The sequence below is a fragment of the Ambystoma mexicanum genome, chromosome 5p (genome assembly GCF_040938575.1).
Source record: "Ambystoma mexicanum isolate Mex_15411 chromosome 5p, UKY_AmexF1_1, whole genome shotgun sequence".
In the NCBI taxonomy this organism is placed as follows: domain Eukaryota; kingdom Metazoa; phylum Chordata; class Amphibia; order Caudata; family Ambystomatidae; genus Ambystoma; species Ambystoma mexicanum.
In genome coordinates, this window is record NC_090930.1 from 1,347,360,221 (window position 1) to 1,347,387,655 (window position 27,435).

The 27,435-nt window shown below is 46.3% G+C and overlaps 1 protein-coding gene across 6 annotated transcripts in view; it reads right to left on the reverse strand.

The window, feature by feature from the left end:
- LOC138481557 (zinc finger protein 660-like) overlaps positions 1-27,435 on the reverse strand; it is a 1,126,844-nt gene that overhangs the window by 156,492 nt on the left and 942,917 nt on the right. Inside the window, exon 7 of one of the 6 annotated variants that reach the window (XM_069613744.1) lies at positions 8,226-8,265. The exons of the other annotated variants lie outside the window; for them this stretch is intronic. Coding sequence (XP_069469845.1) covers positions 8,237-8,265 — 29 coding nt within the window. The 3' untranslated portion in view covers positions 8,226-8,236. Of the gene's footprint in view, positions 1-8,225; positions 8,266-27,435 lie in introns of those variants that run through there. 6 annotated transcript variants of the gene reach the window in all.

Sequence of the window (27,435 nt, forward strand, 5' to 3'; positions counted from 1 at the left end):
GGTCGGTACTTGGTCCTTTCCTTATCTCTCTTTACACCTCCCTCATTGCCCATGTTATCTCCTCGTTTGACATCTCCCACCACTTTTATGCCGACGACACTCAACTCTTTCTCTCTTTCTCCTCCTTCTCATCTGACCTTCACCAAAAACTCTCCTCCTGCCTTACTGCCATTAAGAACTGGATGTCTTCCCGATTTCTCTCTCTTAACACAGACAAAACCGAAATTGCATTCTTTCCCTCTCTCTTCCCCCTCCTTCTCCTCCCCCATTCATTCACTTTCCTCCCTCCAATCTTCCTATCTCTCTTCAAGCTCGTAACTTAGGGGTTCTCTTTGACTCCTCTCTCTCCTTCTCTCAACATATTTCCCTCACTTCCCGCACCTGTCGCTACCACCTCTTCAATATTCGCAAAATCCATCCTTCTCTCACTTTTCACGCTACTAAACTCCTAATCTCCTCCCTCACCTTCTCCCGCCTCTTCTACTGCTCCTCCCTACTCTTTGGACTTCCTACTTCTCATCTTGCCCCTCTTAAATCCATCTACCAATCTGCTGTGCGCACCCTCTGTCTACTTACCACCCGTGACTCCATATCTACCTCTCTCTTCCCTTGGCTGGCTTCCTTTTCACTCCCAACTTAAATTTCTATTTCTCTGCCTTGTTTTCAAATCTCTCCATGGTCTCCCTCCCCCCTTATCTCTCCTCCCTTCTCTCCTTCTACTCTCCCTCCCGTTCCTTTCAGTCAGCTGACCATTTCCTTCTCACTGTACCTCCCTCCCCTTGTGCCTCCTCCGTTTCCGCTCCTTCCAAATCCTAGCACCTCTACACTGGAACTCCCTTCCTTTTGCTATCTGCTCTACCCACACCTTCACCTCATTCCGCTCTTCCCTTAAATCTCTCCACCTCCATTCTCCTCCCTGAAGCACCTCCCCCCTCCTGCTCCCCCCTCCTCTCCCTATTCTTTCCCCTAACTATCTCCCCCCTCTCCTGCCTCCCCCTCTCACCCTTCTCCTTCCCTCCTCCTACCATTCTTCACCACTCCCCTCCTATCCACTCCATCCCCCCTTCCCTACCTATCCCCATCAGTTAATTGCTCTTTTCACTGTTTTGTTGATTGATTCATAATGTATTTGCTTCAACTGTTATATTGTTTGTTTATGTATTATGTTGTTCAATTGTACAGCACTTTGGCGTAAGGTGCTTAATAAATCAATAAATACAAATAGTATTGACCTTTGTTTTTACATCTACATCGGCAGTATTTGCCACACTTATGTTTTTGGAAGCTTAAGATTTGTGTATGTAGGTCACTAGGTGTGGTTTCTGAAGTGATGTTGCAGGTAATGTATTGCTCAATAAACTGTAAAATAGTGGCATCACTGTCCTGGACAAATTGGGACCATCTTTTATCCATAAAAGCATGTGGATGTGTGTTGCTCGTCTGGATTGATATTCTTTTCTCCAAAAGAAGTGTTCCACTTCTCCGAGTGGAGGGGTCATTTATCGCAGATGAAGTGCAGCATGGCAATGAAGCAATGATGAAAGTACCTTGATACATTGCCAGGGTCAAGAGAACCGAGTTCTCCTTGTGTTTTGATATCTATTCCCCCTTTATTTTAGTTTGCAGTACTTAAGAATTCATGCAAGTCATCCCATGCGTATTCTTCACAACTTAAGGTAACAAACCATGTGGGTGGGCCTAGGTTCCTTAGCATACAACGTACATCAGCATGACATCAGAACCAGTATTCTTTTGCACCATGCATGTTTGCCAAGAGATTTGTGATACTTGAGTGCAAAAATTCATCTTTGTCTTTTATCTTTTGGAGCAGATGTGTAGCAGACATATTTAAAAACTTAAGAGTGTTTTTAATGTGTGTGCAACTCCTTAACAGAGTTGCTACTTCTTTTTCGAACAGGAGGTAGAAAATGTATTCTACATTTTGTCTGAATCTGGGGTCTTTCAGAATGCATTAGTAAAGAGCGATATTCTGATGCGGTAATTTGTATGGATCTTTCACCATATCTTCCTCCTTTTCCTGAAGAAAAGAGTAGAGGAAAAGAATGTGCTTTTACACTGTCTCCCACATTCTCATTGGGGATCTTTTGGCTTAATGAATTTGATATGTTTCTAATGCATCTTCTACAGTGTCTTTGGAGTGTAGTGGGTGAATTGCATTCTGGTTTAAAATGTTGGCTGCAGTAACAGGATCTACACGTTCGAATTGGCGAGTTGGTGTTGATTCTTGAATTATTTGGGTGGTTTCTCTTAAGTTTCACTCTATGTTTATATCTTCCCTGGCCTGCGGTGGAAGACGTACCTGATTGGGCCACTCTACCAGCTAAAGGCCCAATTAGGCAAGCCAGCAGCGAAGGCCGGCCCGCCTCCCTGGGCCCACAACCTGCATTCATCTGGAAAGCCCATCATCCAGCATGCGCCCTCTGATGCCGACCTCGAGGTCTGTGGACTCCCTCACATCATCACTGATAGCAAAGATAAGCCCCTTTGGGCTTATGGGGATTTAAACGCCCCACTCAGCATATGCGGCGCTCTGTGCGCAGATCCACAATCATCTCCATGAAAAAATTGTTAATTTTAAAAAAGACATTTCAATGTATGAAACCGCTGCTGCAGCGTTTATTTTTGCTGTGTTGTGCCTTTGAATCTACATAAGTGCAGCAGTTGGCCTCCTTTCCAGCATGGCTGCCCTAGCTCCTTGACGAATTGAGGCTGTGGCCTGCCGTGGAAGACGTGCCTGATTGGGCCCTTCTATCAGCTAAAGGCCCAATCAGGCAAGTGACATACTCTCACTCACACTTGGTTCAATGCCATCTCAGTCACTTCCTTTGACTCGCTCTACCCGACTGCTTTAAGATCTCCTCCAAGCCTCAACCTCACCAGGCTGGCGGTGGGGTTACCTTATTCTTCCCTGAGTGGATTCCTTCTTCCAACCTACCCACTCAGCTGTATGCCTTCTTTGAGAGCCTGGTATGCAAATTCGTCATCTCGCCCCCTCCACCCTAACCATTGCTACCATTTACCGGCCTCTAGGTGCTGCCTCTCTGTTTCTCTATGAGTGGGCTGATTTCTGTTCCTCCTTACTCTCTACCACTTCCAAATTGCTACTCATGGGTGACTAACATCCATGTGGACTCCCCATGCACAGCATCCACCCTCTTCATTGACCTCTGCACCTCTCTATCCCTCTCCATTCTTTCTTCTGGTCCAACCCACTCTGCCGGGCACACACTGGATGCCATCATCCATTCCAACCTCCCACTCTCGTCTCCTCTGGTCACCCCTCTCTCTTGGTCTGACCACGCTCTTCTCTCCTCCCACCTGGGTCCGTATGGGCCTGTGACAACTCCTCCAAAATCCCTGCCAATCTCGTTCACGAACATCCGCCCGATGAAACGAGTGTCAGCTGCTGCCTTCACCTGAACCTTCATTTCCCCATTGCCCACCCAACTCAGACTCTACCTTGGAATCTACTCTGAGCAACCTCTATCTATCCATTACCAACACCCTTGACATCCTTGCCCCAGTCCTGAGCATCTGCCTGAGATCTGCCTCCAAGCGTAATACCTGGTGTGACTCCAAACTTGCAGACCAAAAACATAAGTGCAGGGATGCAGAACGGAAGTGGCAAACTTCAGGTTTACCCTCTGACAAACTGGCTTGCCGCCTGCTACAAATGCATTACAGACTCTATCCGTGCCAATAAAAGGGCCCACATTCAGGCACGAATATCTGGCACGTCAAACACAGCTGAACTCTTCAAAATCAGCAGGGAACTTGCCAACCTTTCCGCAGTGTCCGCTGCCCTTATTCCTTACCAGGCCCTTTGCAAAGCACATGCCACTCACTTCACCTCCAAAATCCAGGACATACTGAGCAGCCTTGTCACGCATTCTTCCAACCCATCCCTTCCCCTTGCCTCCCCTGACCACTCACCTTCCTCCTTTGCCTCTGTCTCTCCGAAAGAAGTCACCAGAGTTGTCAACTCCATGAAGGTCTCTTCCAAACAAGTTGCCCCATGCTCATCCAGAACCATCAACAACATCTCTCCTCTCTCGCTGATCTTTTTAGCCACTCTTTTGCTACTAATTCTTCTCTATCCTCCCTCAAGCACTCCCTTGTGCCCCCGCCCTCCTTAAAAAAACGCCAGCAGACCCCTTCCTGCCCGGCTAACTATGGCCCCATCATCATCCCTTTCCTGGGGAAACTGCTTGTAAAGTTGGCCCTCCCCCAATTTAACTCCCATACTGAACTTGTTGGCGGTCTTCACGACCATCAGTCTGGATTCCGAGCAGCCAGAAGCACAGAAACTTCTCTTCTGAAAACCTGTGAAGAACTGCTTGCATCCCTTGATTCCAACTCCCCGGCTGTCCTCATCCTCGTGGATCTCTCTTCTGCTTTTGACACAGTGAACCATTCCACCCTCATAAAAAGGCTCCATGGTATCTCAGAGCGGGCACTGAACTGGCTTACCTCCTTCCTAACCGACCGCTCCTCCAAAGTCATACTGGGCACCTTCTCCTCCCCTACTTCCTCCTCCTCCTCCTCCTGTGGTGTACCAACAGGGCTGCATTCTTTCGCCATAGCTCTCCAACACCTACCTTACTCTGCCGGCACACCTCATTTCCTCCTTATGCCCCAACTTCCAGTGCTATGCTGACAACACACAACTCTTCTTCAAACTTCCTACAGGCTCCCTTACACCTTCCTTCATCTCCGACTGCCTCTGAGCTATCCAAGCCTGGTGTACTTCTAACGATCTTTGCCTCAATGCCACCCTACTTCTTCCCTCCCTTCACTCTGGTCTTCTTCCATGGGCTTTCCTCCTGGGAAGCCAGAAACCTCCGAGTCATCTTCAACTCCTCTCTCTCCTTCCTCCCTCATATTCAGTAAATTGCCAAGAAGTTCCACTTTCTACCTCTCCTCACCTTTCCCCAGAGAGTCGATGTCACCCGGGCTCCGTTTCTCTCTAGGCTTCACTATTGCAATAGCCTTCTCCTTAATCTACCTTTGTCCACTCTGCAACCCCTCCAGCTAATCCAGAATAGGGCAGCAAGACTTATCCTTGGCCTCAAGCCCAGGGACTGCATCTCTCCTGCCCTACAAAGTCTTCACTGGCTCCTGATCGCAGCATGGATTAAATTAAAATCCCTCTGCATCATCTACAAGGCTGTCTGGGGTCGGGGACCACTCTATCTGAAACTTTTTCTTACCAAATACTCCCCTACTAGACACCTGTGTTCCTCTGGCACCAACTCCTTGCATGTGAAGTGGTTTGCGAAACAGAAAGAGGGTAGTCGGTCACTTTTCTCAGCAGGATTGCTTCTTTGAACAGCTTCCCCCTCCCTCTTTGGCTTGAGCAGGACCTCCTTAAGTTACGGAAAAGCCTAAAGACCTTCCTCTTGACCTCTTCCTTCCCCCTTTCTCTCCCCTGCTAATCGCACAGTAGCTTGAATGGTGTGCAAGGCTCTTATGCATCTTCGGGGCCCTGACCTCCCACATCTTTCATCGGAGCTGCCGTTTATCCCCTGCACTTGCCTCGGCTCACCCTCCACCACTGGAGGTTGCAATTACCTTTCTTCATAGCACTTCTCCTGCTGCTCTCCATGAGCACCACATCACTTATCCCATACCCCTCTCCCCCTGCACTTGTGCGTTCTGAACAATCACAAGGCATAGTAGGTTTGTCTTCCTCTCCCCAGTGTCTCTTCTTCCTTGTTGTATTTAAGTATGCATGTTGTAATTACATTGTCTATCATCCCCTGTTGACCTGTGGGCGCTTTGAAACAGTATTTGCTTCCTGTATAAGCGCCTAACAAGTGAACAATAAATAAATAGAAAAATACATTTGTAGTATCCATTGTTTTCTTTGAGATATTGTAGGGCTGGTCTAACTTTGTTTAAGCCGACCAGTCGTTGCCAAATTATTTTGTTGTTTTGTTGGTACACCATTAACTAGTACAATCAAAGATTGATCTATTGGCTGTTGTACTTCTAAGGTTTCCACAATTTCTTTAAGATATAATGGCAAACATACTACTTTGCCATCAATGGCATTTAGTAACTGAAATGGAAGCAATTTGGCTGTTTTTGGTTGAAGGCGTATTATAGCTTGAAATGGGTGCACTGTTTGGGTAATAATGCTCTCATACAAGTTAAGTTATTAGTGATAGCACGTGATGGCATTTCGTTATTGTCAAGCTTTGTATTATAATACGTGCAAACTATTGAGGGGTCAGTTATTTTCTATTTATTTTCTGTAAAATATAAAGCTAATTGGAACCATTGGGATTCCTCATTGTCCTTTATTTTGTAGGTCATATCTACTATGTTTGTTCTCTTTTTATAAAAAGTTCTAAGACAACAGACACATACTTGATTGGTGTTTGTGAGGTTTTCGCTCATGTTTTCTGAATTTATGGAATTTTCTGAGTCCACTTACGTTGCAAAATATTTACTTTGGGTGTGCTATATTTCTCAAAGGAGTTCTTTGGCTTTTCCACGTAGGAGAATGTTATTTAAGATGTGGAGTTCTAGAGCAGGACTTTTTGCATAGTACGGTCTATGCACAAGATTTCATATAGCGGAATGGTGTATTGCTAACATTTTGATGTGGTGAAAGGTGCTTTTGCAAGCAGTTCCTGAAATGCAGGCTAATTCAGGTCTTCGCAGTCCAGTGCGGCTGCGCACCAGGCAGAAGTCAATGGTTTGTACATTTTTCATTAAACGTTTGTCTTTTAGTGTCACACAGTGATTGAGGAATGGTCAAAGATTTGAAGGATTGTTGGCGTATGTTACATATTGAGCTGCATGCCTATTTGTAACTGGATGGTTTGTTTGGGCGAAAGGAACACTTGGTTGAAAGTTTGTTGGGGAAGTTTTTTCTATAAGGGTTTCTTTTGCCATAATGGTGTCTCTTACCATTTCATGCCCTCAGCCATTACTGTCTATGGCAATTGGGGTTTTGTTCTTGTTTATAAGCCTCTTCATTGAACTATGGTTCTGTGCTGCATGTTGGAATCGATTCCCATTCACAGAAGTTAGAAAAGGCATCTATATTGACATTGCGCATGTTTAGAAGTACTTTTTGTAATTTATTGATTAATGTATTGATTAATTTAGTTACTGGGTTCATTCTGTTCAAAATCAATATAAACAACGTTCTCTTTAGTAGAAATGCGCTGTCAATTAGAGCTTTTACGATTAGTCTTCTATGGTAGTTTTTAAGGGTAGATCGTGGCTTTTTAGTTGTCTTTGTTGTGAAGAACTCTACAGTGGAACATTTTTTGGAATGCTTTACTGTTGGCTACGTTAACATTGGTACTTACAGTGTTAGGTTTGTACATCTTTTTTACTTTTAGTTTTTACAAGAGGGGCCTTACATTTTTAGTGGTGGCTGGTTTTGTTTTGTTGAGTGAGGTTACTAGCTGTTTTGTTTTAATGTTTTCTATACATTGTTTTAGAGGTGGATGACTATATGTTTTATTTGCTCTATTTTTTCTTTGTTTTCTGCAAAGCTGGTTTTTAGTAGGCATTCTGTTCTGTCTGTTGGGGAAAAAATAAAGTTTTGGTTTGAAAGTTGTGGAATGTATATGCATGTATTATGCCTGGCTGTGATTGGAGAGATGAATAGAGTGATTTGTGATTGTGTAGTGGGATAATAGTTGTGGTTGGGAAGATTGTAAGAGTCTGTACAGGTGTGATGGGCTTGGGATAGTAAGGGAGTGGTGGTGTGATTGAATAAGTAAAGACATTATGATGATTTGAGAAAAAACTGGTTGTTATAATGGTGTGATTTAGTGCACAGGTATGAGGGTTGTGTGGGTGTAATGGACAGTGGGCAAGGATGCCTGTCTAAGTGTGGTAATGTGTGATAGTGTTGTGGAATGCAATGAGTGTGAAACTTGTTTGATTGGAATTAGGACCTCATATGGATAGGGGTATGGAATAGTAAGGAAGTAAAATTGTGGTATAGAAGTTTATCAGAGATGGATGTGTTAGCCAGTAAAGAATGGGTGGTGTATTGAATAACGAGCAATGTTTAGATGGGAATAGAAAGAGTGTGAATGTTGCAATATAATGAATAAGAGTAAAATAAATGTTGACTCGAAAAGAATAGTTTAGGCTAATAAATAGTGAAAGTGAATTGTTACAATTAGGGATACATACATGCTATATTAATGTACTTACTTTGTAGGATGTGTAGAGTGTTCTTTTTTCAGTAGCTGCCTTCAGCAATCTTTTTTCCTGTAATTGTAAAAGAAAGTTAGTGGGTATAAGTGGTAATGGTGAAGTACTTTAAGTAAGAGACGTTACTTATGAAGGTAGAAGGAGTTGTTGGGAAAAGGTTAATAAAGTTGTGTTATGGGTGGTGTACTAAAGTATGTCAACTATGTTGTTAGAACAATTATAGTATGAGTAGTGCTGTTTAGGACATTTCAAGGAACAGGGCAAACAGGAGTGTGAAAAAAAGATGCATATGAAGGCTATTTTTGTGCTGGTGATTTCAATAAAAGAAGTGCTGTATTTGTGGTGCAATGTATTTGTAATGTGTTGCAGTGCTTTTAAAGAAAAGGGAAGCTGTGGCCTTGTGGTAATGCAATGGCGGATTGTTGTGCAGCAGTGTTTGGTGTCTTATAGTAGAGGTTGGGAAAGAACAGTACTTTATATGTAAGGTGAAGTGTTTGGCAGTATACACATGTGTGCGCAAGTGGAAAATGGTGGCAGTATATGGGATGTAATGAGAGGTTGGAAAGTGTGACATTTATATGGAATGAAAAATAGAAAATGCTAAGTGTTTAAAAACATTTCTTTTTAGGAGCATTTTCATGAACCTTTTTTCTAAAAGAAACAAAGAGCAGATCGAAAAGATTTGTAGAACATTTTTAAGTGGCACTTGGAGCGTGGAACTTAAATATGTTGGCAGTACATGCATACTTGCCAACATGATCCATTCCAATCCTATCAAGTCTTGGGTTTTTTCTTTGCGCTCTGGCACTTGTAGTTCCACTTTTCTTATTATAAAACCTGGACTACAAGCCCCAGAATGTAGAGAAAAAACTAGGATAGGATAAGCACCTGCAGATTGGAACGGGTCATGTTAGCAAATATGCATGTACTGTCAAGATATTAAAATTACACACACCAGGGGGCACTCAAAAATGTTGTACAAATCTTTTGCATCTGCTTTTTCTTACTTTTAGAAAAAAGTTACACAACTGTGCTGCTATAAATGCACATGAATTTTTTAACTTTCATGAAAATGCTCCTAAAATGTAAACATTTTAAACGCACAGCATTTTCCATTCCATATAAACATCACACTTTCGAACCTCCCAGTCCAGACCGGGTTGTTTTTTGGGATTCTGGGACTTGTAGTCTGAGTTTCGTAATCGGAGAAGTGGAATTACATGTCACAGAATGCAAAGAAAAAAAAACAAGACTTGATAATGTGAGAAACCTGAGGGTGTCTTGCTCACTAGTCTCCAGGGATCTGTCATCCAGGTGGCAAGGACACGGCCAACGCTACTGGATCCAGTTCCTGGGGGTGGAGCAATGCAGGAGGTTCACCTGGATGAGGGGTCTACGGACATGGAAGTGGGACGCTGAAGGGTGAGACGCGGTATTCCATTCCTTATGACACATTTTCCCCCGTCCTGTCAAATAGGATATATAGAAACTCTACCCCCTGCCCACTTTTTCCTACACAACATTCTCACACTGTGAGCGACAACGGACTAAGACCCAAGCCATTTACTTGACATGTCCCAACACCAGGGTCAGGCAGAGTCAGGAAATTGACGGCAACAACACACACCTGATAACCCTTTCCCATTGGGATAAAAGGCGGAGCATGAGTGCCCACTCTGAGCAAGGCCGAACGTACGAAGAAGCAGCTATTTCAGGACGGCAGGTCAAACAGGGTAGAAAGGTGGCAAGACCTGAGAGGACGCCAAGGAGGGAGATGCCCTTGTCCTTTTCAACCCAGACCTGCGAAGCCTCTGACAAAAGAAACATAGGACCGGGAATCATAGCTGGCGAATGGTGTGACGGATGTCAGCGGTACATGGTAGACGTGGTTGCCATAATGGTACCGTCCTTGACTCCAGCGGCAAAAGAAACGTCAACGAGTTCAACTCAGCCGGTCAGAAGAACCTCATAGTGGACCGGACTGTGTTAGACACAAGGTTGCAGTAGCAACATTAAGAAGATAAATAGACAGAAGTCTTTGTGAACAAACTTGGTACCAGAGATAGGGTAGTCCAGCGCTGCGTGGGCGCTCGTTCGGAGGTCTCTGTCTGGTAACCCTCTCCTGAACAAAAAGACTGTTGAACATTTTGAGTAAAGAAACTACAAGTACCAAGAGGCCATAGGGAAGGCCGGCATAAGGGGTTAAGGTGGTCATACAAGGGTCAAGCCAAATCCCTTGAACAATCGAAAGTCCTTGACACATTGCAGAAGTTGTGCTGATTGTGAAACAGGTGTTTTCTCCCGGCTGAAGGGGAACACTGTTGAACTGCGATCTCGTGAAACTTGCACTTGTTGTAAACTGAGTGACCCAGCGAGTTGAGATCGCCCTTCGGAAGTCTCTCTTTAAGACTGGCAAGTGCTTTAGAAAGTCTGAGCCTGGCTGAGGTGGATACAAATCACCCGATGTGAAGATTACCAAAAGGAATGTTTATTTTGTTGTTTTTGCCTATAAGGCCCTCTGAAACAAGAGACTTTGCATGAGAAGAGCCTTGGGCACAGTAAGCCTTCATATACCGAAAAGGAACTGTAACCTTGTGCCAAAGAAGCCCAGGAGTGTGCTGTGCTCACGAGTTTGGCCTTGTCCCGTGCTAAAACCGTGGGAAAGGGAGACCCTGGCCATAACATCCGGACTTATCATTTTGTGAACACTCCTTTCTTCTCTTAGGAATATTATCCCACATTATTTTGTATCATAGCAGTAAGGATTGGCAATAGTTTTTCTTTAGTATGGGCCCTTTTTATTTGACCAGACTCTACTAGGACTGTATTATTATTTGATGGTCATAGCTTGTTCACATCTTAGATTTAGGTTTAGATAAGGTGTTTATCTCACCCATTTTACAGTTTAATAAACACCCTTGAACTGTGATCACATGTGTGTCTTACTTGGATACAATGCCTTCCTTACAATAAGCACCTACAGATTGGAATGGTTCATGATGGGAATTATGCATGTACTGCCAACAAATTAAACTTCCACACACCAAGTGGCACTTAAAGATATTCTACAAATCTTTTCCATCTGCTTTTCCTTTCTTTTAGAAAAAAGGTTAGGCACAGTGCTGCCATAAATGCACATATGGATTTTTTTACTTAAATCAAAATGCTCCTAAAAATAAATATTGTTAAACGCATAGCATTGTAAGTTAACTGCCACTTGATGTGAGCAGGTGCTGAATGCTGCAATGCATGGCATTTGATAGAGTGGTTAAAAAAGAAAATATGCTTATTGAGAAGCTTATTACAGGGTAAATAGCATCAACCCTATATATATATATTTATGAAGGTGTTGAAAAAAATTACTTAAAAAATATAAGGGGCGTCGCCAGGAGCGCCAGCGATGTGGCTGCTCCCGTGATGGCCTCCGCACGAAGCCCGCAACTTTTGCTAAATAAATGATGTTCCCGCCGTCCCACTGAGTCTTGGAAGTTGGCAATGGCAATCGGAACCCTGACGCTATCATTGTTGGCAGTGCGAGTCCCTGACGCTCGCCAGAACCTTGTAACGATCCAGGCGAAGCTCACGGCACCGGCCCCCAAGGCACAACCCAAAATGGCGATCCGGGTGAAGAAACACTCTCATGGCACTTCACCCGAGGTCTGAAGCGGACCCCAATTGCAGCGACATATGAAATACAGAGCCTTGACCCCCGGAACAGCCCCCACTTTGCCGGCTCCCTCCGACTGATGCCGTCTCATCCCCGCTAGCTGCCCGCTTGCGCAACAGAGGTGCTCCAGCCCCAGCGAGGGACGAGGACCGATCCTGGTGGTCCCCTCTGTGGAGGCAGAGCAGTCCCCTGCCGCAGACCCTCGCTGGAGCTTAGAAGTGGATCCTGGTGCCTTTCCAAGGCTAAGTGGCCCGGCGCACCCTCTACTTCTTGTGCCCCCCCCGGTCCGCCCTCTGGACGCCCGGGGTGGCAGGGGAGCCGCATGAACCTGACTCCGCTAACGCCAGGGCCCAGCTTCAAGAAAAAGGTACCCGCGCCAACAACCCCCCAAGTCTGCATTGTGCCGCAGCGCGCTTCTGCCATGGCAGCCCGACCTGCTGTGGTCCGCTCATTACCCCGAGACCTGCCAACGTCCCCCTGGAGGGAATGCACCTGCCCCTGCAACCTGACCTTCCCCTGCTCGCCTCCCGGGACCATCTCAGAATTCACCAGTGACCCGCCCATCGCTGGATCTCCACGCAGCCCCGCTTCACGTTATCTTGACTTTGGGCTCACTCCAGCGCCCCATGTTGCCTTGAATCGGAGCGGGGCACACGCTCAGCACTACATCTCCCAGGGGGCTCATCCCCCCACCTTCACTCCCTCCATTGAGCTCCAACTGCCGCAGCCTTCTCCCTGGCAGCACCTGGACCTACAGCCACCGCCTGGGGTGCCCTGGCACATAGCCCTACTCTCCCCGACTCCCCTCTTTCCCACTGGAGGAACCCTGGACCCCTCCCCCCTTTGCACCCCAATAGTAAATTGCTGGCCTCCTGTGATGTAACCAGACTCCATCAAAACACGGGAAAGACTGCAAGTCGCTTTCCCCATCACAGCTCGAGGACCCTCTTACCGGAAACCTATGGACCTCCCTTTTTCTCCTCCAGACCAGTCCACCATCTGTCTGGGGCCCTACCTAAGGAGGTCTTGCCCAAGGCCACCACTACCCACCAAAGTTCTGGATTCACCCACGATCCTCAATTCCGCCTCTAAAACCACGCTTCCGATCGCTCCCCCCTTTGGTGTGTGCTGGCTATGATTAGCCAGACCGAGCTCCAGGCAGATCGGAGCAACGATTCTCTTCAGGTTCCCCTTACCCCTGCTGTCCTACCCTTGAAGATCACACAGGCGCCCCTGGACTGAAGCCCGAAGAGATGGCTAAGCACCTAAAACCCGCTAAGAACTCTGATATTACTACCATGCTTCAGCCAGCAGATAAGGGGAAAATATCCAACCCTCAAAACTCTCACCTCAAAAGCCCTTGGAAGACAGGGGAGCGCTCGCAACCAGAGAAGGTGTAACGCTTACCTTAACTCTACGGGGAAACGCACAAGGAACAACTTCAATGCCTCTTCTTAGCTAGCGATGTTTAATAATCTATCACTTTTTCTGTGATAAGGGAGACCTATTATGATACACAAATTCCTTGGTGTGAGTGTGAACCACCTTAAAATACAGCAACTGTTTTAGTGTCTAATTTACTTGCAAAACTCTTACACTCGTAATTTTACCTAATAATATTTTTGGGTGAGCTCTCCATCCTGCATCTGTGCAGGGGCTCGGAGTTCTGAAGAATTTCAATGCTGGTGATGGTTACTGGTGTGGAGGGCTCAGCTCAGCACTAGAATACTTTGGCGATAAATAACTGCTCAAGAAACTATGAAAATGGCACTAAGGAACAGAACATGCCTAAGAACCTAAATGGAATCCCTACAATACTGGCCCTGACTGACTATGCCTAAAAGTGCCAAAAGGGAATAGAATGTCGACTACAGAATGCCTTCCTAATGTGTTTCATGTGTGAAAATAATTCGAGAGAGTAACTGTACAGCTAATGTGGAGCTGCAATTCAAACTACTGCCTAGTGTTCCTGATCAAATTCGCTGAGTGTATATTTAACAGGAAAAAACATTAAAGCCACCTGAATGGGAAAGCGCTTTTTCAAACTAACCTAGGTGCATGTAATAGAAGAAAGAAGGAAATAAAACCACCTGGCAACTGCGTAATAAACACTTCACACAACGCTCGTAAATCCCATTTGAAGAACAGCTGCTACACTAAACACTGCGGTAATGGAAGTTTCAATCACCCGGCAACTGCGTTATGAAACGCTTAACAACACTTGCAAATACCATGTGAAAAACAGCTGTTTTATATATACGTCTACAACAGTAACAGCAATACTTGCAGTGACGAAGGCTTGCTGCAACTTTCACTTTGAAACGGAAGGCTTTTGACAGCTAGACGCTCGTAGCCAATACCGCCTGACAGGAACAAGGGGCACTGCCTGGACTAATTTGCCGTGACTGACAAAGATTACAAATAATTGTTTCAGTCACTGGACCAGGGAACCTACTGTGCGCTGCAGCTAAAAATATAACTATGGTCTGAAAACATTAACTAATCTACATCTGAAATTATGACTGGCATAGGTAAGCGTTACTGTGACGATTCAACGAGAAGCCCTGAGCACACGCTGGGCGGGGCTTAAATACTAATGGAGTGCTAACAATTAGACAGCACTGTACTAACTGGAGAACAACTAGGGCAGCCATGTTGTGGAGTCAGGAAGTGGCTATCTATGCCTACCCACTACACTGTATTGCCGTCCCACTATCCAGGAGTGATAAGCTGATGTCCAGTTCTTTATTGGGGTTACTCTGGAACTCTTCTCAGTGATCATGACAGAAGGCCTCCAGGCCTTTCATGTCGGACATCAAGGCGGAATGTAGATCGTCAGAGTTTACAACTAAACTAGAGCAGACGGATCAGAGGGTCACGGACGCGGAGCAAAGAATCAGAGAGGCGGAGGATCTGACTCAGGAACACGCTACGGCACTTGCAGAAGTCCAACGCTCGATCCAGACTCGCCTCAATAGAACGGAGATTCTCTAATTCAAACAGGAGCATCTCGAAAACAGGGCCCGACGCAACAACCTGCGGATCCGGGGAGTTCCCTCCTCGATTCAGGACAAGGACTTGGCTGAATATGCGGGTGACTTCTTCCAGTCACTGCTCCTGCACCTGGATAAAGCACAACTCATCCTCGACCGCACCCATAGGTCCCGACCTCGACGTGCAGTGGAGTTGGACCCCCCCAGATGTAATAACAAGGGTACATTTCTATACCACCAAAGAAGCCATTTCAGCAATTGGGCGACCCTGAGACAAGCTCCCATTTCACGGCTCCCCGCTCCAAATCTACCAAGACCACTCCCTCCTGACGATACAGAGGAGAAGGGCCCTCCGGCCTCTCACGATTTTCTTTCAAGATCAACAGATTCAATACCGATGGCTGTTCCCAACGGCCCTACAGTTCTCCTACAAAGGCACCCCTCGTAGGATCAGCGACCTTGAGGACGCTGCTATGATCTTACACTCTGACCATCCCGAGGGAGCAAAAGACGCCATTGCTGACCACTCAAGCGGCGACCCGAGCGGATCTCCCCCCCAAACCGAGGGGATCATCCTGGTCGAAAGTACAAACAAATCGGAACACGAAATGACCATCTGAGATCCACCCGAATGAATAAATGACCGACGCTACTGGCGGAAAGCGGGCAGCTTGGAACAAAGAACGAAGAATACACAGTTGCGGGCTTCACGCTGCCCATGCCCAACTCCAGGGACTATGTCACCAATGTGCCCCTTGAGTGGATTACATGAAATCCTTTTACAGTTTGATCTGGCCCCGTTGGCCATGCGATTGACTGACTTAGGCCAGTTGGCTAGGGGAAGGCCCAATGGAAGGACATCGGCTCCCCTGCTTTATGTTGTGGCCTCCCGTTGGAGGTCAGTATCCCGTTTGCTGTTAAAACCCCGTCCACATGCTGACCCCATGCTGATTAACACACCGGACAATGACTAAGCTCCGCCAATGCCCGGTCCTCTCACGCCTACAAGATGGGGAATCCTCAGTGGTTTTCCTGCAAGAGACTCACCTAATCCCAGCGGATTTCACCCGCCTCCGCAGCAGATTTGTTCCCCCAGCAATTCCTAGCTTCCAATGGCACGAAGAAAGGGGGCACTGCAATTCTCTTCGCGAGAGGAGTAAGGCCACAAGTCCTGGAGACACTGGGCTGCCCGGAGGGCCGCTTCATGGCAGTAAAATGCCTTATCTTTGCACAGCTCTACTCCCTTATCTCAATCTATGCCCCAAATGATAAACAAGAGGACTTCTACAGAGACTTGGAAGAGTCCCTCCTTCCATTCAGAGAAGGACAAATCATCATTGGAGGAGACTTCAACAGGGTTCCAGACCCGCTTAAAGATAGATCGCATTCCCCGACCTCCAAAAGACTTTAAACTGACGACTGATCTCCTCCACCTATTCCGAACCCTGGACGTGGTGGACACATGGAGAGTAATCCACCCCAGTGAAAGGGATTACTCCTTTTACTCTAATGTTCACAGAACCTTCTCCGGAATTGACCTACTACCCTCCCCTCAAATCCTGGCCTTCGCCGACGACATCATTGGCCCGAGGGTGCTTGCCGATCACGCTCTAGTTGTCCGGGCGCTCCGTGCCCATGACCCCGACCCTCCTCCCTGTCCCCGCTGGAACTTATACGATCCAGTCTTAAATGATATGTCATTAAGAGACTCCATAGCTAAGACACTCAAGAACTTCAAGGAGAACCGGAACAAGGACACATCCCCAGCCAATACCTGGGATGCTATGAAAGCGGTGGTCTGAGGAGAACTGATCGCCCAGGGAGCGGCATTCCACAAGTGCAGGTTGCAGGCCCACACAGACCTAGAGGACAGGGTCCGCGAGTCGAAGCCACTCACAAGCGCAAAGGTTGGTCCCCGAAAACTCATCGGGACCTACAGATCGCCCGTAAGATGCTGGGGGCACACTACACAGAGGACACTGCGCATTTCCTGGCTAAGACCAAGCAAGGGTACTATGCTAAAAGTAACAAGGCAAACAAGCTATTAGTTGACAAACTTGCCAAAGCAAAGAAATGGAAGACCATCTTGGGCCTCGGTGACCCCCAGGGCAAAGTCCAATTCGCCGATCAGGACAAACTACGGCTTGCAGCCACCAGCCTCTCAGAAGTAATGTCAGCTTCTCCAAGGAATCAAGAAGATCAACAGGACTACCTACAAGGTGCTGCTCTTCCCAGCCTCAAGGACTCAGTGAGAGTGAACCTTGAGACCCCAATCTAAAGTGAGGCGGTCGATGCAGCCATCAAGAGTCCCAAATCCCGAGCCCCGGGGCCTGGCGGGTATTCCACAAGCTTTTACAAACTTTTCCGCCCCCCACTTATAGCCCCCCTAACAGCCCTATTCAATTCCTTCGCCACCTCGGGAACCATCACCCCCTCCATGCAGGAATCCATCACAGTTCTTATTCTTAAACCAGGGAAAGACCCCAGGGACAACAGCTCATATATACCTATCTCACTATTAAACATCAACGCTAACATTTACTCAAAGATCCTGGCAAATCGCTTGGCAGGCATCCTTCCTGACATTACAGACCCAGACCAGATGGGATTTATAATGCACAGGTTGACGGGGGACAATATTCGTAGAGTCCGGAATGTAATAGATGTTGTGAATCATGAGTCACGGAAGCTGGCTCTCCTGGCTCTAGACACGACCAAACAGTTTGATAAGGTGTAATAGGCGTTTCTAAGATACTCCCTTGAAGCCTTCCACTTTGGTCCGATCTTTCAAAAGCTGGTGGTAGCGAACTACCAGTTCCCAAAGACCCTTCTTAGACTCAATGGTCACCTATCCGACCCAATTCCCCTGTCCTGTGGAACTAGATAGGGATGCACCCCATGCCCCCCTGCTTTTTGCCCTGGCAATAGAACTTCTTGCCCAACAAATCTGCATGAACCCAGGGATCAAAGGCCTTCAAGTAGTCTCCTCCCAGGAGAAATTGCGCTTTATGCTGACAACGTCTTATTATCCATAACGGATATCTCTGCCTCGCTGAAGCCAGCCCTTACTGAGATCCTCGGGTTTGGGAGAGTAGCAGGCTTCACCATTAATTTCGGGAAATCAGTAGCTATGGGGGTTGAGCTGGGCCCAGAGGAGCGGGAAGCTTTAGAACCACTATGCCCAATTCAATGGAGCGAAAAGGCTCTCTCTTATCTTGGGGTTCAGATCCCTGTCCATCCGGGAGATGTCTATCAGGCAAACTCCCCCCCATTTTTCAAAGACCTGGAGAGGGATCTCGACCTTTGGCTCTCGCAGGAAATCTCGCTTTTTGGCCATATCACCGCATGCAAAATGAACCTCCTCCCTCGGTTCCTCTACACCTGCGCCTCCCTGCCCACCACAATCCCTCTGCCCCCCCCTGCGGCGCTTGCAGAGGAAAATGCTGCGGTTCATTTGGAGAGGTAGGAAATCGAGAATCCCCCAGAGAGCCATGATGAGCAATGCGAGACTAGGAGGACTGTGGGTCCCCAACCTTCACAGATATCAGTTATCAGCGAAGTTGGCCCACATTCAGGCCTTGGTTATTGCTTCTGGGCGCCCCAAATGGGTAGAGGTGGAGCAATCTCGGCTGCCCCTCCCCCTGAGTTTCCTTCTGCATATCCCCCTCCCCTTTTGTCAGACCTGGCTTGGAATTCTGTCCTCCACCAAACATACCCTGAAGGCATGGGACTGGGCTTTGAAACATAAGGGCACCCCGAGGGGTTTGGGCCTCTCCTCCCCAGTTTTTCATAACCCAGCCTTCTCACTGGGATCTTGCCCCACGAACTTCAGGAACTAGGTTGCGGGAGGCCTCAAGTCCCTCTGTCAACTTTTTGAGGAGGGCCAGCCACGCTCCTTCGAGCAATGCAAAGCAGCCTTTCAATTAGCAGAATCAGATAGGTTTGCCTATTTGCAGCTCCGACACTGGTTCTGCCATCCGCTCACCCGATTGGCAGTGCTCCTCACCCTCAGCCCCCTTGAAGTCACCATAAAAGACCTACCCCCTCGAGGGAAAATGTCCACGCTCTATAAAATATTGCAGGAAGACATTCTTACTGCAAAGGCTTCATATATGTCGCGGTGGGAGGCGGACTTGGAACATCCTATAGAGGACCAGACCTCGGTAGACATTGGTCGAGAACACATTCCTCCTCCTTCTGCATTACCAACTGCAAATGCGCTCACAAGTTGCTCCTACGATGGTATTATCCACCACTTCGCCTGTACCACTTTTGCCAGACCTTGGACCCCCTATGTTGGCGCAGATATGGACTTCCAGGCTACGATTATCACATGTGGTGGACATGTCCATTGGTAAACGAGTTCTAGTCCCAATGTATTGCTACAATAAAAGACATCACTCAGGTTGCAATCCTTCTGGAGCCCATATCCATTCTCCTGGGAGCTCCAATCCCGGGCATCTATCCAAGAACCGGCAGAGTGGCTGCCCTCCTAACACAAAAGTTGCTGGCCGCAAAGATCACGATAGCACACACTTGGAAGACCGCTGAGGGTTCCCCGATGACTCTTTGGTGGCTGCAGTTATGGGACATTCTGATATCAGAGAAAATCATGGCAGCCAAAGCGGGCCTCCTCCACCGCTTCTCAAACATCTGGGCACCCTTATTTGACTATGACCAGAACTTTCCGGCACTAACTCACAAATCGCAGCTGGTCGCGAGAGCCTTGCAACCAGATTCTGGACAGCTGGCCCCCACCCACTCTCTCCCGGACCCTGCCAAAAGTTGACTTGAAGGAAGGAGGGGGAGGAGCTTGGGGAACTCTCATGAATTGTTCTTTAGGTAATGCTTTGTTCTTTATTGTCTGTTATTACTGTCATCTGTGTGCTGGTTTAAAATAAACATGTTAAAAATACATATATATATATATAAGCATACCTGTACTATGTCTTGTTAGGTGTAGATATTGTTGAATCTGCAAATAGAAATCTTGGAGAGTTTCACAGTAGTTTTTGATGCAGGTGGCTGTGAGTAGCAGGAGATATGTACTTTGAGAGTTCAAGAGTACATCCGAAGTGTTGAACTTGGGTGACAGGGTTACATGTAGAGTTTTTGGATGTGGATGGATGTGTGACTGTTTGAAAGCAGCCAATAAGGGAGTGTTACAAACATAAAAGTAAAAAAGGTAGAAGAGCTGCCCTGTGCTAGAGTGTCCGCGGACACTGCAGTAGTCTGCGTACAACTCACAAGCCATCCGGGTCCTTTAAAGATGACTAGCAGGGAAAGGGGACTGCGGTGAGCGAGGACAGTCTGGGATTTCTGCAGACATTGGGAGATCAGCCAATCAGGTTTCCTGGTTGTGGTGCAGAGGCATTGCTAAGGGAGGGTGTGAGGGAGCTATAGCCCCGGGTCTTTTGGTTGTAGCCCCGGATAGAAGCCCAGGAGCTACAACCAAAAGGCTAGCTAGCCCCGAGTCCCGACAGTCTCAACATTAGCGTAGCCCTGGACATATTCCAGACCTAGCAACACCCCTGTTGTGGTGTACAGGAAAACAGGGTTGCAAGAGTTATCTTTGTTGTGTGCAGTGAAGATGGCTTTGAGCAAGCAGAGTGCCTGTATGGTTGGTGTAACTTGGATCCATTTGTTGAAGGTGTATTGTGAGCAGTCTGTATTACCTGTGAATCTTGGATTAGAAGAATTTGATGTTTCCTGGTATGAAGATCGAGGAATGAAGTGGAAATGAAGTGTGCAGACTTGCTCTAGTTTTGTGAAAGTATGGTTACTTTGAAGCATCCAGACATAATTGTAGCTCACTGTGGAGGCAACAGTTTGGGCTATGTCACTGGAATTACGTTACAATTTGCAATGAAGGATTAATTTGTACAGTTAATGGAACTGTTTATTACATGCTCGAAGATTGTGTTTTCTCGCATAGCTCAAAGACAAATGTGGAAACGTTCCAATTTATTTTGTCCACAAATCGAGAAATCAAGGCGCAATGTGAATAAAAGCTTTATGTGCGTTTTTGCAGGATCTTTTCATAATGAAAATATAGAGTTTGATATTGTGAATATTTATCAAGGCATGGAATGCATTTGACTGATGTCAGAAATCAGATTTTTCTTTTGAATATCCAAAATGCACTGAAACTATTTTTGTGAACTCGTGAAGTATTCTTTTAGTAGCTGCAGTAAATATAAAACTATAGAACATTTGTTAGTTCAGTATACAAAATCTCTATTTTTAAAAAAAGGTTATTTTAAGAGCCACCATTTTTGAAGGAAAAAAGTAAATTTATTTTAATTCCCCCTCCCCCATATCTGGATTTTTCCAGGTGTCCACGGACATTCAAACTGTCCGCAGGCTATGCAGACTGCAAACGGTCCTGTGTTTTTGATTCTTAGTTCTATTTTTAACTGTGAAAGGTGGCCCCTAAAGGAAGCATTTTTTGGGTTTCTTTGTTTTTTACAGGAGAGGCAAGGTAAGGTGGGGTAGGGAAGGGGCACCAACCAGAGATACAGAGGGGCAGGTGGACAGGGAAAGATGTTGGGCAGGCCTTTAATTTAAGTTAGGTCGCAGTGTTTCTTGTGCTCCTTGATCGCGGCCGCGTAAGCACTTCATAATTGCTCCCCCTGCAGATCGGTGTGTCACAGTACAGAGTACTGTGACCTTCAAAAGGTAAGGGTCAACCACGTCCTATATGGCTTGCGAGGAGTCTGTAAGGAACTCACGTTGGCAACAGTAAAGACAGACACACGTGATACCAGTTCAAGGGTGTTTATTAAACTGTATAAATGGGTGAGAAAAACATCTAATCTAAATCTAAGATGGGAGAAAGCTACGACCATCAAATAATAAGGAAATCCTGGTTACAAAATAGTGTGCGATAATGTTCACCAGAAAAGAAAGAAGTGTTAAAAAAAATGATAAGTCAGGATGGTATAGCTGGGGTCTTCCTTTCCCACGTTTTTTAGCATGGGACAAGGTGGGACTCCTGAGCACAATACACAGCTCAGCTTCTCCAGCACGAGATTACAGTTCTTTTCAGCGATATCAGGACCTTCGGTGGCCAAGTCTTTTTTTATAAAAGTCTCTTGTCTCAGAGGGCCGGAAGTGTCAACAATAACACAAAAGCTCTTTTCCGTAATTTTTTATGTTTAGTGATGACTCTTCACCCATGTATCCCCCTCAACCGGGCTCCTATTGTTCTTGAATGTTAGCCTCTCTACGTCGGGTTCACCACGGCCTTTTACTCAAAATATTTTCACCTGTAGTTTTCACGAATCTCGATGTCCTTTTAAGCAACCTTTCACTGTGGACATCCCTCTGCTGGGTTCACTCTTGTCAACACAATGTTCACAGGGTCACTATGCTTCACCCCAACTTGCAGGCATCCCTCAGCCGGGTTCACACTTGCCTTAGTTCGCAAGTTCAGAGTTCATCAGACAGCAGGGTTGCCTTCCCCTAGCTTTCTCTTGGCATCTCTCCGTCGGGTTCAAACTTGCCTTAGTTCGCAAGAAAGTCCCTCTAGACCCCTTAGGTTCTCTTCTTACCTAAGCCCGGGTCTCAGCCCCCCAGTTAGGCTTTATACAAGTCGATTAATACGATGTTCTCAGGTGTGTTACTGGTCACCCTAAGTCGTAGGCATCCCTCAGTCAGGTTCACAATTGCCACAAACACAGTTCACATGGTATCCAATATGCCAAAGACTTTCGACTTTACAGGGCTTTTCACGCGACCCTTGTATGACCACTTAACCTCTTACGTCGGGCTCTCCTAGGGCCTTCTGATATCGGTAGTTTCAACAACAGGGGATCAGCCAGAGTCTTTTCAATGAGCGTCCATGTGGTGCCAGACCACTCTGCAGCTGGTCTTTCCCTGGATCTTTAAAAGATCAGTAACACACAAGTTCTTTGTGCATAAGTTCTTTCAATTTATATCATGTTGCCATTTGCAACCTTTGCTCAACACAGTTCCGAGTCACCGGCTGTGATGAACCGCTTGGCGTTTCTTGTCTCTGGAGTCAAGGACGGTACCACGGTAGCAAGCGCCTCTCTCGCCTTGTTTTATTTTTTTTTCTCGTTTTTTATTTTTTTAACTGTTTTGATTGACATTTTAAACAAGCAGAAACAACTTGCAATCAAGAAAAAGGAGGCAACCCATCAAGACAGCCTGGTTTAGTAGGTGAACATAAAGACTAAAGGACACTAATACCATTCGGGAGATAATCTACATTCCAGAGTAAAGATTCAGAGCAACCTGGCTAATACACACCAGCATTACAACAGATTCACAAACTGCGAAATCATGTAATTTAGTTAAGTGTTTCTTGACAAAGCAAAATAGTACCTTGCATTAAACACTGGACATCCAGTGTGCCACTCACACAAGGTTGTTCCTCCCAACATTACTTTAAGGCACTCCTGAGTCATACTGTACGAGTTGGATGAGGTTGGAGGATGCCCCACTCCTGTAAACATGGATGATCTGAAGGGGATCCAGATATCGAATGGTCTGCTGTTGGGTGGGAGAGTCAGGGCATACTAGGTTTCCCTCCTCTCGCACATTGACATGTTGTTGGGCCACTCATAAAAGTTAGGGACCCTCCTCCACCAGGGCAAGCAGCCATAAATAGGGGGAGTGCCGCACCCGGGTGCCCAACATCTCAGAGACTGCCTCCTCAATTTTGTTCCAAAGAACATGCCCCTGGAGGCAGGATCACGGCATATGGTAAAAGTCTGCTGGGTTCTCGCCACATCCCTTACAACTTGGGGACCTATCTGGGTAAAACCTGTGAAAGCGGTCTGGTGAGTAATACATCTGGTGTAAATATTTAAAATGTATTGGACGAAACCGGTTATCAATACAGTTCTGGTTTGCGAGCATACAATATCCCACTGGTCTTTGTTCAGTGTCTTCCCCAAAGTGTTTTCCTGCCTGCCCTTGTATGCTCCAGTCTGGCTGGGACAGTATGACCAGACAATTTCATAGAGAGAGGAGACCAGCTTACTTGCGGTTGGGGGGGAAGTAACATACTGCATTATAGGGGAGGTTGTGGAGCGTTTGGGAAGTTTGGCCATATGAGCCGAAGTACCTCGAGAAGTCTAAAGCACAGGAGCATCGTGATGGGGGTCCATTCCCCCATCCCTCAAGTCTGCCAACTAGATGAACTGGCCGTTATGTACAATGTCTCCCAGGGTATAAACTTTTAGTTTTACAAAATGTTGTCGCAAGATCGCCTCGTAAGTGAGTGGATTGCCCCTGATGTGGTGATCCCACGCTTTGAGTGCGACGGCTAAAGGCGGCATCTCGGTTCTTGACTGCCTCTCCAGGTAGCCCCCCAGCAGCCCCCTCACATCATTGGGCTGCAAGGTCTCCCTTTCGAAGAAGGTATGCAGGAGGTCCACTGCAGGGGACCCCCACCAGGCCGTATATCGAACTTGCGCTACCAGGAAATACATGTATAATTCTGGGAGATATACTCCACCTTACACACAGGGTAGGGTAGAGATACTTTGTCAAGAGATATCCGGGCCTGTCCGCCGGCCCATATTAACCTGTTGATCAGGTCCCTGTGTCATGCCCAAAATCCCTGAGGGGGCCAAATCGACATTGCTAAAAATATATAAAGAGTATGGTAGGATCATCATCTTGGCCAGTAGATACTGGCTGCCTGAGAGATGGGCAGGTGGATCCACAAATCCACTTTATGCTCCAACCTCTCCAGTACTGCCATATAATTGTACTTGTACAGTGCCCCTGGGGATGTGGACACTCGTATGCCCAGGTACTGAATACCATGAGGGCAACATCTAAAGGCTTTCCTGATGTCACGCTGTTCTACACCTGATTTAGTCCAGTTGATACGCAAGCCTGAGAGTTCTCCGAAATCTGTGATCTCATCGACCATGGGTTGTAGATTCACTTTTGGGTGTTTAACATATAACAACATGGCATCCACATACATGGAGATGATGGAGTTGTGGGAGTGTATTCTTACCCACCTGTGTGCGTGGTACTCGCGCAGTACGCAAGCCAGGGGCTCGATTGCCAGAGCAAACAGTATAGGTAAAGGTTACTCTATCCTCAGACAAGATAGATCCTCTAAAATAGGAGGAGGGGTAGCTCTGATCTTCAAAGATGCCTTACCTCTTAGGGCCATACCTCACCAATGGGAAGGTAATGCAGACATTGTCGGCTAAACTGTCACCGACACATAACACCATAAATTTTCATGTCATTTATAGGCCCCCGGGTCTCCCAGCAGACTTCCAAGGACACATCACACACTTAATCAATGAAAATATTTAAAAAAACATCAAAACATTACTCCTAAGTGACCTCAACCTAGGATTCAATGACCCCAATGATAAAGCCGCTACCTCCTTCACAAAGGACCTCACTGATCTAGGTTTCTCACAGAAAATTATGACCCCTACCCACGCTAAAGGTCGCACCCTTGACTGGGTGGCCGATCACAACTGTGAGTCCACTATCACTTCTAACGCTGTATACACATGGACAGACCATAGCTGTATTCAATTCACCGTCCCCACAGCCCCAAGTACTAAAACTACCACACATGCACTCGCTAATCTAGCAAGAAGTGCAAAAAAGATAACTGCGGACAACCTCCGACCCCTTCTTGACCTCCCGTGCCTAGCACCTCCTTTCTCACAAGACCCAAACATCCTAGCGCACATTAAAAACACCCTTACTCATGCAGTCAACCCCATTGACCCACTTGAAAATAAGAAGGAAAAAAAGTTATTCCACTCTAACTTGTGGTTCACAGAAGAGCTCCAAACCTTAACTAACAAAAAACGCCAGGCACTCAAAAATTGGCAGGCTATCCCTTATGACACCACTAAAGAAAGCTTTAAAATAACTGCCAAAAAATACAAAGATGCCATCTTCACTGCCAAATCCAAAGAGTATAATCGCTGAATATCCAACGCCAACTCTCATTCCAAAGAACTCTTCACCATCTTTAATGAATTCACAGATCCTCAACCTGCACGGACCAGATAGTTAAAGATGAAGCATGGTGCATTAGCATAGAAGCTGCTATGCTAAAAAAATAGACCTCTTACAAAATAAAATTCTAAACCACTACAAAGCCCTATTCAACCAGAACCAGCCAACACAGACCTTGTCCTGTCACAAAACTACCAACTCTCCTAAATTTACATTTAAAGACATCTCAGAAGCAGAAGTTAAAGACATCCTCAAACACCTAAAACCATCGCAATGTAAGGCCAATGTATGCTCTCCCAAGATCATCAAGGAGTGTGCCGAGCCACTTGCTCCACTTCTGACCACGTTCATCAATTCGTCATTCAAAACAGGTATTGTTCCCGACAGCCTCTAAGAGGCTTGGGTGCGTCCCGTGCTATAAAAAAACAACACTAGACCCTTCTCAGCCTAATAACTACTGGCTCATAACAACCGTGCCATTTATTCTCAAAATATTAGACAAGGCAGCTCACAGTTAGATCCAAGTCTAAATAGAAACCAAAACCATCCTAGGAAAAAGACAATCTGGTTTTCGCAAAGGGCAGAGAACTGAAACCATCCTGCTAGACTTAAAAAATCAAATCACTCAAATCTTGGACAAACGCAAGCCTACCCGCCTCCTCCTCTTCGTAGACCTCTGTGCGACGTTCGATCTAGTAGAACATAAAACCCTCACTACACACCTCACACATGCAGCAGACTTTTCTGACCAAGCAGCTTCCTGGATCACCTCCTTCCAAGAAGGCAGAGCAATAAAAGTCTTCTCAAACATAGCTAGTGCAGCTCCCACCATCATTCACTGTGGTGTTCCTCAGGGATCCTGTACTGCCCCCACACTATACAATCTCTTCACAAAGCTCCTTTTTGATAAACTGGATGCAATTGGGATCGCATACACCAACTATGCTGATGATACCCAGGTGCTCCTTCCACTCACAGGCTCGTATCAACAAGATACTACAGTCTTAAGACAAATCTACTCCTCCATCCAAGTTTGGATGGCCACAAACGGCCTATGCCTGTTAGGGAGAATTCTCATTCTATGGCTAATTTTCCTTACATAGTGAGTCCCTCAGCAGCTTTGCTGGATCTCTGGAGTTATTTCTTTCCACTTGGTAAGAGTGTGAGCTTTTCCCCCACTCTTACACCTATTTTGCTATATGCCTTTTACCTGTTTTTAAGACTGTAAGCTCTGGAGTACACCACTTCAGTAGCCCCCTTCTTGTGTGCGTCACACAGCACCTTCAGTGCAGTGACACAGGGTTGTCATTAAGACTTCCCACCGACTCCATTTCTGAGGTGACTACACCATCTTACATAGAGTGCTGGAAGGGTTAACTCTCAACTCTTTTTATCTGTACCGCAAAGAGCATTGTTTCGCTCTTTTAACATTTAGACATGGCTGGTGGCAGTGGTATCTACCCTAAATCTCTACCGCGGTTATCTTATATAACCGTGGTAATATTATAGGCTATTGTGTTAGCCTCAAACTTAAACCCGCTTGACCAAATCCTTTTTCGTTTGGCTCTGGTGCGGTTTATTCGCCATTTC